This window comes from Limulus polyphemus, unplaced genomic scaffold (assembly GCF_000517525.1).
Source record: "Limulus polyphemus unplaced genomic scaffold, Limulus_polyphemus-2.1.2 Scaffold2038, whole genome shotgun sequence".
Lineage (NCBI taxonomy): Eukaryota > Metazoa > Arthropoda > Merostomata > Xiphosura > Limulidae > Limulus > Limulus polyphemus.
The window spans coordinates 55,203-66,893 of record NW_013667648.1 but is presented as its reverse complement, the minus strand read 5'-3'; the positions used below and the strand labels follow the sequence as shown (position 1 = coordinate 66,893).

At 30.4% G+C, this 11,691-nt stretch overlaps 1 protein-coding gene across 6 annotated transcripts in view; it reads right to left on the bottom strand.

The window, feature by feature from the left end:
* LOC106465749 (ATP-dependent zinc metalloprotease YME1 homolog) overlaps positions 1–11,691 on the bottom strand; it is a 174,194-nt gene that overhangs the window by 125,444 nt on the left and 37,059 nt on the right. For all 6 annotated transcript variants that reach the window (XR_002612047.1, XM_022393673.1, XM_022393674.1 and 3 more), the window contains exons 5-6: positions 11,197–11,304; positions 2,385–2,515 (exon numbers count right to left, since the gene is read on the bottom strand). Coding sequence is in view for 5 of the 6 variants with exons in the window: in XM_022393673.1 (XP_022249381.1) it covers positions 2,385–2,515; positions 11,197–11,304 (239 nt within the window). In the remaining variant the exon portion in view is untranslated. The remainder of the gene's footprint in view (positions 1–2,384; positions 2,516–11,196; positions 11,305–11,691) is intronic.

Sequence of the window (11,691 nt, the reverse complement as noted above, 5' to 3'; positions counted from 1 at the left end):
TATATATATATATATATATATATATATATATAAAACAATATCAACATACACACACTATCCTACCAAAAGACATGGGACACACCTCTGATTGCAGGAAAATGAGTGTGATGATGAAATATACAAAGGTGATCAGCGGTTCACTCAGAAGTCATTTCGAACTTGTATGCCAAACAATGAATAAACAGAAAGAGCTAAGAGTTTCAGAGGGGAAGAATAGTTGGATGTCATTTGGGGAAAATGTCTGTAGGTGCTTTTGTGCAACAATCAAACCTAGATGAACCAACAGAAGAACAGAAATCAAAGGCAGCTTATTCCAAACTGGCTTGCTATTTGTTTTTGATAAGTCATTTAAAGACTGTGTTGATTACTGTTGATTGGAACATATGTTTATGAATATATGTTTCCATCTCACTATGAATAAGGTCACTTACAATCTCCACTGAGAGTGACTCTGCCACCCCCCAGTTGTTGTGCAAAATCTAGATATCACAGGTGGGATAGGAAAGACCTCATTTGCCTCTGTGCCAAAAATAATGATCCTGGAGTTTATACCATAAATTGGTTTGCCAATCAGAATAAAAAAAATTTTTTTTTTACATTCTTATTAAGAAAATCAGCTATAAAACACAGATAATGTTCAAAGTCTCTCTCAATGATCATAATACTGGGAAACCCATTAACAACGCCTAGTCAAGAAAAAGTGATAACAATATCTGAATGATGTGCTTATACACAGTAACAGGATAGAGGGTGCATTGATGTAGGTGGAGTGTCATGAGATAAATATTGCCAAGGGCAGTTGAGTGGGGTATAAAAGACTGAAGCAAACGAGAAAAAATTAGACCAATGCTTATACAGGCAAAGTAAAAAACCCTGGCAGTCGAGCAATAGCTGTAAGTGGGAGAGGAGGTAAGTATGGTTTGGAATTTATGTTTTATTCTCTATCCTATTAAGTTTCTCATTTTTATATTTCGTTACTTTTATAGCAACAAATAAATAAATGTACCTTAAAAACAAGAAATTTACAATTAAAGTCTGACATTTTGTTTTTTTGCTCTCAACTGAACGAAACTTAACCTTACTTTTGAGTATAAATTGCATAAAAATAATTATTTATATATTTCAATTATGCAACTAAGAGCACAAAATATTAACATGCAAAAAAAACACAATGACCTTAAACTATTATCATTTAACTGGCTTCCCAACTAAGCTATTAGTAGATTAAAATAACACTCTTATCTGGTCAAGGTGATCTTGATGATAGCAACAACAAATCTTTGAGCCAAATAATTCAAAACCTATCTCAAAATGTAACTACAGAAATTAATAAATTGAAATCTTCTCTTTCTGATAATTATAAATAATTAAATGGCAAATATCAGAAAAAATTACTGACATTTTTGAAAGAAGGATGTGATAAGAGAGTGTGTCACATGGATTTTTAATTTATGGATTTATTTCTCCATAAAGCAAGAAGATATGTGGCTATGAAATTAAATTGTCTTTGCACTATCTGTACTATAAATGTGTAATATATATTTAGCTCAGGACATCATATAGGTGTAATAAGAATATCTAAAATGGGCAATTCAGAACAAACTAGGGGGCACTCAGTACAGTGCATACCTCTTCCATGTAGAGTTGATCATATTCAGCCCTCAAAAAATATGAAAAATGTGTCCATATGTCCAACATTATCAACAGACATGAACCATTTTTGGAGGAATAATATTCTACATATGTCCACCAAGTTTTATCAAAATCCAATGATATTTGACAGAATTATAGAGCAAAAATAGTGTGAAAAATTAGTCTTCATGTTAACAGATGGGGATTTTTTGGATTTTAATGACCTTGCTGTGACTTTGATTCTCCAAAAACTAATCACTTCTAAGTTAGATCATGGTCTAAATATATACCAACTTTCATCAAAATCCATTCAGCCGTTTTCGAGAAATCTTGCTGACAAACACATACACACATAAACATACACAAGGGCAAAAAAAACAACATAACCTTCGTCACTTTCCATGGTAGAGGTAACAAATACCATATGATACAGAAGTAAAAATTGAGAAATTATTTAAATATTTCCATTTGAAGTTAAGAAATTCAAACTTACATAATATAAATATTTGGTTAATTAACTATGTACTGATGCCAAATTTATTGAGATAGATTGATAAAAAGGTAGCTTATTAAAATTTGAACATAACTCTGTACAAAACTCATGACATGCACACTTTGATCCCTATTGGTGCAAAGGAATAACAATTATATAATAAACTTAATAAAAACTCAATGTTTTTGGAGTACTTATCAACTAAAATGAGACTACTTCAAAAGCATAAGTATAATCACAAATGAAACCATTCTCTAACCCTCTCTTTCCGACCACGAAGACCAAGAATTCTGCCTCCCATGCTTGTGCCTTCCACCTCTGTTACTGATGTTCCAAGACCTGATGCTGTTCTTTGTGTTTTTGTCTTAAATCCTCTTCTAGGCTGAGCACCTGTTATAATAAAAACCTTATTCATTTTAAAGCACAACTATACAAGAGAGACAAAACTAAATTTATGAGGTAGTCCAAATGTTATTTACGAGTTGTGAACACAACAAAAAATTTCACTGTTAGAACGATTTTGAATTTTCAATAATACATAAAATCTTCATTTAAAATAATGCAAATCTAATCAGTCATGAATGTTAGTTTTATATTTCATTTATTCATACTTATGAACCATAATCAAACATAAAAGTGCTTATACATACTGATTTTCTCCTATTCCTGTTTGTCTTGCCAAAATACAGATTTTTTACTCCTCCTTCCATCCACCAATTACAATTTTGAAACCTTATGTACAACTTATTCTTATAAAAAAAATTAAATGGTTTGTAACCTTTATTGTTAAAATGTTTAAGCCAACAATTATTTGTTACCTTGTACTATCTTAACTATACCACTGTACTTAGCCTGTATCATACCATATTATTATTTTCTATGATTCACACGTGTGAGAAGGGAGGATACCATACATGTAAAGGTAAAAAGCAATTTCATTTTCATTTTATTTCTGAAATCTTTATTTTACTGTATCTCTTTGTGATTACTTTAAGCTAAAAATCTTCACAATGAAACTAACATCAATTGATAGTATGCAGGTGTCTATCACATAGAAAGAAGCAATAATCAGTCATATTACATCTTCAACACAAAGAACTCGGGAGGATAACACAGTCATGAGTAATGCTTACAATCTTCTCCATTAAGGTACAGTCATATAATTGAAGAAAACATATGATTTGTTACATCAGGTTGAACATTATATAACAACATATAAGGAAGTATAAATACTTAGTGGTATTGAATAACTTTAGTACAAACATTCAGCTAAGAGCATGGAAAGGAGATACACATTTCCCAAATGACATCACACGATCTTGTTGTTTTCTCCTAGTATCTCTCATGTTGGATGAAAATGCCTTTCCACTGCTGATCTATTGGTTGCATCAACAGAAAGCATATAGCAATGAGGTATATCTTTTAACAGACTCTCATTTCACTCAGAAAGAAAATCAATGTCAACTATTGCATTGAAGAGAAAAACTGGAAACTTTCAAAGTATTCTCATATGTGCAGTGCATGTTTATAAAAGGTATCAGAATAAATTTGTATACGTAGCATACTATTTATCAATTATTGAAAATACTGAGATTTGATAAGGGCCCCATTTCATTTCCTCAAGCACTAATGTGTAATTTATGTAATTACAATGATATAGATAAGACCAGGGTACATCATACATTATTATGTCATGGGCTGAGAAATAAATACTTTTAGTACTCGATACTGGTGAGCACAAATTTTGTCCTCATAACAACAACTATAGGAGATGAAAGTAAACCTGGACTGGCAGGAAATAAATTTTCCTCAAGCAAACTAATATAGTGAGTGATAAAAGGAAAAAGTAACAATTATTAATGACTGACCCTCACCATAGTTGGTTGATATTAATATTCATCATAAACCATTATCTCCTTTGTATAGTTCAGGTCAGTAGAACACTGATCCAAACTATGCACATGCTATATTTAGCTTTGTCTCCAGTCCTCAAAAAGAAAAAAGACTGAATATCACAGCCTGGTTTTCAGCAGTAAAAGGTGTGTTACAGATGCTGAAAGTTTAGAAATTGGAAGTTCATTACTCTTTTTAAGAAAAATAAAGTTGATTGGAGATCTTGCAGAAGAACTTGTGCATGATCAAGAAGGTTCTAGTTCATTGAGTGATGATGTTACAATTATAGAGGAATTCAGTGACAATAAGAATATTATTTCCTTGACTAGCAGCACAGATGTTGAAGAAAATGTATTTTTATATATAGAAATGAGCAGCGGTTGCTGAGTTCACTATCTTACAAGAAGTATATCCTTATACATTTTAAAATCAATGTAGAAATGTTTGAGAACAATAATGATAATGTTAAACTTTATATAGATTTACTTAGTTATCATGTTTTAATAGCAGTTTTTTGGTTAATTTCATCATTCATGAAGGAGGCTGCAGGGAGCTCCTTAAAAATATTTCACAGACTGATCCTTGCTCTAATGAAACTACATTTGGATTGTTTCATCGTAGACCTTACAAAAAAGATCCAATGTTTTCAGTTCAACCATTTGCAATGTTAACCATAATAGTTTAGAAATTATGTACAATTATTTGAAACTATGCCTAATGTGTTTAGTAACACATCTGGTAACAGAGTTGTCATGACTGTTTTGAGATATATATATTGAGAAGTACTCAGATCTAAAGACATGATAACACTGTTGGTCTAGCTTCAAACACCACCTTACAGCTAAAGTTTTGATAGGTATCATGTCATAGGGTATATCTTTTATTTTAAAAGCATGTGGAAGTAGGACATCCGACCAATGAGTAATGAGAGTAATGTGTAATTTTAAACAAACTCCCACCTAGTGGATTAGTATCAGCTGACAGGAGCTTTACTTTGCATAACAATATTGGCTTTATTGTGTCAAACTAAAAACACCAGCTTTTGCTTTAACAAAGACCTTTGAGGCAAAAGTACACAATTCTTCAGAAAAAACTTTTCATAAACTCAGTTTCAGTGAAGAAACAGATAGAGTTTACAACTACTGACATGACTTTTAGAGTACATAAAGCATTAACAAACTTATGTCCAACAGTTTTGCTTTTTAAGTGAATATATTAAAAAAAATTGTGTAAGGGAGTCTTCCTAATATTTATAAATCATTTTGAGACAGATTCATGTGCATATTTATATACAAAATTACACATTTGTAATCATGATTATTTATAATTATTATACCAGAAACACTGATTGCTTAAATGTATGTAAATTATTCCATGTGTATTGTATTATTTTCATAAAACTTAACATATATTTGAATGTGTAGTGTACTAACACAATTTCTGAAAGATTTATACCAGATCTGTTACAATAATTTGTTACTCTATGTACACTTATTTCTACATATATATAAAATATTTTTCCAAAGCTATTTTGCATAGTAAATTTTAATTAATGAATCAAAGTATTTTACAACCAATAACTTTTTTTTATGACAGAACATTTATAATAAGTTTTCTTTTTATCAATGAAATGTATTTTGTCCTCAAGATAAAATGTATAAAATGTTAATTTGAAATCATGTTGCATATACATGTTCTTATAGGAATTCTATAAAAAAGAAGACATTTTATTAGCATTCAGGAATTTTTATCCCTTAAGAGTTAAGTCACTTATTGGCTAATTTCTCCATAAACAAATACATAAATATTTTTCCATAAGAAATATTTTTTCATTATAAGTCATTAAAGCATTAACAATAGAGAAACATCTAATTTATTAATTTCTTTACGCTACATTAATATAGCACTTAAAAACAGTTTCATGGTCTTGTTAAACCACTCTATTTGTTAATTCTTTGTTTTAGTACGTGACTTCTGTCAACAAAGAAAACAAAACCATTTGCCATAGGATTTATTTGTTAGTTTTAAACAAGCCACATGAAACCTCTAAATACTGAAATTTTCAGCTTCACATTCCATTTTTTTTTGATCCAACACCAACTCTGAAGAAATACTACAGTTCATAAAATTACAGCATTTCTTCTCCTTGGTCAAAATGTAGGTACAATGGTGAACAATTTATAATAACTTTGTCAAATATTTATTGACGTAATATTTTCTCATGTGCATACATGCATAAAAATGTAAAAAAACTTTCAGTTGCTAACTATACTCTACACTAAACTCGTATGACCAATATCTATAAAATAACTGCATATATTAACAAAATTATCCTCTGATGCAGAACATAATGTATTATTTTTCCCAATGCTTTTGGAACTGCATGTATTGAGTTCAGCTATATTATTGAAATCTTTGAATTAATGTGACTAATTTGTAAATTCTAATAATACACATAGGATAAAACATTCATATAATACGATCTGGTGATAAAATATCCATAATTGCAATATAATCTTAAGCCATCATGATGTACATTTGTACTCTTAGAGACTTCGGTAACTGGCACTGACATGAATGCTACTGTACACAAACATGTTCATTGCTGACATAGATATTGGATTACTGAATTACATTACTCAAGTGTAAAGTTCATAATTTTGCTCTTACATAATGTTGCTTATTACATTAAATAAAAACTGCTACTATGTAAATTACTCACATTTTTTTTTTTCTGGTATTGCCCTTGCATTAAGACACAATAAAAAACCACAACACAACATTCACACCCGTATTCAACCACACTAGCACTACACAATCTCCATAATAATTAGTATCTCAACTTCAAAAGAATATTTTGGTATGAAAGTCCACAATTTCAAAACAATACCTGAACTATTAATTCTATTCTGTCAAACTGTGCAAGCTCATCTCTACCTTCAATCTTTATTATTTCCTACCCTTAGCATCTTGACAAACAGTAAATTTCTTAATCTATTATTCAGGTATCTGATGCATCAAATTATACATTATCACATAAACATAGGGTATTCAATTATTCACTGGTTCAAATTCAAATATTTCTACAAAGTCCATGGATAAACAATGGTGTCATATTCTCAGAAACCCTTACATGTGTTATATTATTAGTGACTTCAATCTTGTTTTTAATTCAATTTTTTTTTCCAAAACTTACTCCAAGTTACTGACATTATCATCCATACTTTTCTTTATAAGGGTTTTTCTTAATTGTCATTGGTGATATTTTACCTTATCTCATGTCAATAATCTCTACTCAAGCTGTACCACGAATCATGATGTCAAGTGCTTAATAATGTATAAATGACTAAAATCATTATCACAAAAACATAAACTTTAATAGTTAAAAAAAAGAAAATTCATCTTAGCAGTTAAAAAGACAAGATACCCTCCAACCACAATCTCTTTTACATCTGATACCCATCGCTAAGAAAAATTTATAACCATCCTAGTTTTAAAAGCATTTTGTGCTTTCATGGGTTAATAAGCTTCTTATTGAATAATATGGGAGATGATCAAGTTTTGACTTTGCATTATCAGACAAGTCACTGGCATGAATAGTCATACACACACCACCTACTGAATAATATACAAACTGATCCATATAAAGTTCTCTCAACTTTTTGCATAAGTCATTTTAGCATGCTTTTCAAGAATTAGAGCACAGCTTTATCATTACATTATAGTTTTCATGCTGTAACTTCTAAATTAGTAAGTGATTGTTAACAAAATTTGGTAGATTATCAGTAAACATTACAATGCTTTCATAAGCAAAATATCAAATTTTTGTATTAAGTCTTAAGGTTTGTAAAGTAATGTTTTTCTCATATCTTTTTTTTCTTTTAGCATGTTGCCTATCTATCATGCAAAGTATTATTAATTTTAAAAATAAAAATACTTTCATGCATCAGAAAATTTTGAAATTTCACACGTGAAATCTTTATGATGTCCAAATAGTTATCAAATGTTTCTTAAGAAAAAACTTTATATTTTATCTGTTATTTTTAGTAACTAATCTCTGTACAGGTTCAGTAGATTTGACTGATCTTGCAACTGCCATAAAAAAATTAGGAAATAAATATAAATTATGCCTCTTTCATTCTAGAATGAACACAAATTGTAACACAAAAACATAAATGTTTAGACAAAATAGCTTAAATCTCATAACATTATACATTTATATATATTTATTATTTTTATTATATTGACCTTTTGGCCGTGCCTAGCTAACAATACAGAAGTTACAATGACGCGGCTCATGTGCACTTATGTTAGCGTATCAAATACCATAAAAATGATCTTTGGTCTATACAAAGTAACTTATCTTGGCTGTGTTTTAGTAGACTAGTATTTTGCAAAATACAGTCAAATTTTAATTATTACACATTATATATGTATATAGATTATTGCTATTTTGAAATAAGTTCTTAAACTTATTTTTCTTTAAACATAGAACAGTAACTAAGGAAGTAAAGCAAACAATTATCTCTTCTAGCTACGACCTTTATATTCAGTTGATACTTGACATAGGTTGCTAAGCCTTTAAAAAACTTGCACATGGAGGATATGAAACAAAATATGTTTTTTAGGTTTTATATATGCATTTGAATAACTAAAACTTCATAAATTACTATATTAATACCATAGAACTCCACTATAATTTATCAAGCTTAGTAACTAAGATGTATTTTAGTCTAAAAACATATGAAATTTCAAGCAGACTAAAGACATACCCTATCTTCTTGAAATATTGGTTCAAAAGAAAGAAATGGCACCAAGCCTGTTGAAATGGCTGAGAAAGCCACTAGGAGGACATTCTGAGTTTTATGATTGGTTACTCATGTCATATATAGAAGTAAGTGTATATAAGGGAGTGTTTCCAAGACTGGAAAGAGGTGGGCAATATGCCACTGTGTTTGATATACTACATGAGCAATATCTTAACAAACTGAAAAATTAAGAGGTTCTTATTTTATATTCTAGCATGTCAATATCTGTAATTTGAGTTTCTAATAAATACAAAACTACAGACTTTGTATTTTGACATCACAAACATCAAATCTGAACCAGTGATGCATTCAACATACCACATGACACAAAAATCAATGTTTATCTGTGTTTTTTAATATTTGCTTTTAGATTAAGAAATTGAATAATATATAGTACTAAAATTTGAATTATAATCTACAGTATGATACCAAAGTTACTGATAAATTCATGAAACGGTAGTTCAATAAAATTTTGAATGAGAGTCAACAAACAAGATGATATGGCCTTTCACCCGTGATCATCTCGAAAGAGTTAGAGGTTTGTTTTTATTCAAAACATTGGTGATATAACAGAAAATAGCTTAATTCAGAAACAATTTAAGTTTAAAACTGAATAAACATTTCTACTTTCATGATAAATTTTATGCACTTGGTTCTAGGCTGGGTGATCCCACAATATGTCTTTACTTTAGACTTATTACACCAACACTCACTACACTTGCAAGGTTTCACGGCACCCACCCTCAAGGACTCCTTGCACCCCGTCACTAAAATCGTTGTAAAAAAGGGCAGACAGTAATCTAATTATTCTATCTGGATAAATGCATTTTGGCTTTTATGACTCCTCCTATATCAAGAAATCAAGCGTGAATTGGCAAACAATGACTTTTATATAGGTTAAATTTTGTTATATGCAGTCATAGGTAAGGCTCACAAGCTACCAACTTGAGGAATTTTATGAAAAAAACAAAGAAACAACTCAGAGACCAGGTAACACAAAACATATACTTGATTGAAAAATTCTGATAATTTGCATGTAGATGTCTCATGAGCAATTCCTCTACTATACTTATTAACATCTCAGTGATGCTCAGTAAATTATTAAGTATCTTAACTTCGTCAAGACCCCCTGTCATGATATACTGTATAACAGCTATGTTACTAGATGAAATAGGCATTTAGACACTATACACTAAGACCGACCTCTTCTCAAAAGATTCACTGAAGGGCAGTAGGGCTATATTCTACTTCTTTTCTTCTTGTCTTGTTCTCCCTTTTAAACCTTTTTTTTTTATATATATTTAACTAATAGGGTATTGGCATCATTCTAGATGATACCAAAACTCTAACCACAGCATGTATTTCTTGGCTTTTGATTAGTTGTTAACATCGTTCTAAAAGGAACTAAAACTGTAACTATTGTTCCTGGGTTCCAATTAGTATTTCTCTCATACCAATAAAGTGTTGCATCAGCATTGAGACATACTGTCAATTCATATATTTTCTTTCTCAATTTGCTTATCTGTATCTCTAATGTGCCAGAATCCAGGCCACTCAACCTCTGCCTAGTATGTTTCCTTCCATACACCTCCGCTCTGTAGTGTTCAAATTTAATGTTTTTATTTCATTATCACCTTAACTCTGAACTCTACCCTGAATATGGTGCGAGATATTCATTAATATCTTGATCAATGTTCCCTCTAATTTTTTCATTCCATGTACAAAATGAATTTTATCATGTGCACCAGTATCAAAGCAATGTGCAGATGTGCACTACCAGATTTTTTGTTTTGGAGGGAGGTATTTTTAGACCAACGACCCTATTGGATCACTATGCAGCTTTGCAATGCTACCAGTTGGTTATTTGGGCTTTAGGCCTATCAATTGCCAGGGTCACTACTAAACCTGGCAGTTGGAATAATGAAGAGCACAGCATTTGATTGGTTGTTGCACGCTCATGCAGATTAGAGGGAACACTGATCCTGATAGTACATCCTAGACTCCATAAATTTAAGGGTTTCTGCTTCCTGCTGGTAAAACAAACTGATGGTTTTACTCTCTTTTTTTTTTATCTAATGATACAGTCTTGGAATGCATTTTCCAATTCAGCATGCATCCCAGTGACCCAATTCGCTTACTTGTATCAGCATCCAAATGCTTTTCATTACTTTGTTTAGTTAACTAATACGTCCTGTAGTTTTCTATGGCATTTCATTCTCCGTAATTATTACTAACCAAATTTTATACCATACATTTGCTAATAAGTAACTGTTTTAATGACAACAATGCATTAAAAAAGACATGTGACTGAAAACTAAATTTTATAGTTATTCTACTCCTAAAAAATTAAAATTAATTGACAATACTTACCTAATGAAGCACAAGAAGAAACTGAAATAAGTGGCATTTTCCAGTGAGCCCAGTCTTTCATAACACTGACATTTATGTCTTGTTTCCATACTTCAGAGGATAAGAACCCTTGAATAATATTTTAAAGGTTTACTTTTGTGAAAATATTAATACGACAAAAATATTCTAACAAAATTATTACTTTTTCAAACCATCTTGCACATATAGATAAAAACAAGTTTTTATGATTGTTCAACCATTTTCGTAACTGATTCACAATCAATAAGAAACCTACATAGCAGTAATGACTACTTAATTCTGTTTCAGATATTATTAACTACTTCTGTTACTTCAAACTATTTTTGATTTAAAATCATAAATAATATTCAACGTTAAACTGGTACACAATTAAAAACATTTTATTTAGGCCTATCTATGGCCTTCAAAAAGTTGACGTCAAAACATGTAGTCGTCGTCAACTTTTTGAAGGCCATAGATAGGCCTAAATAAAATGTT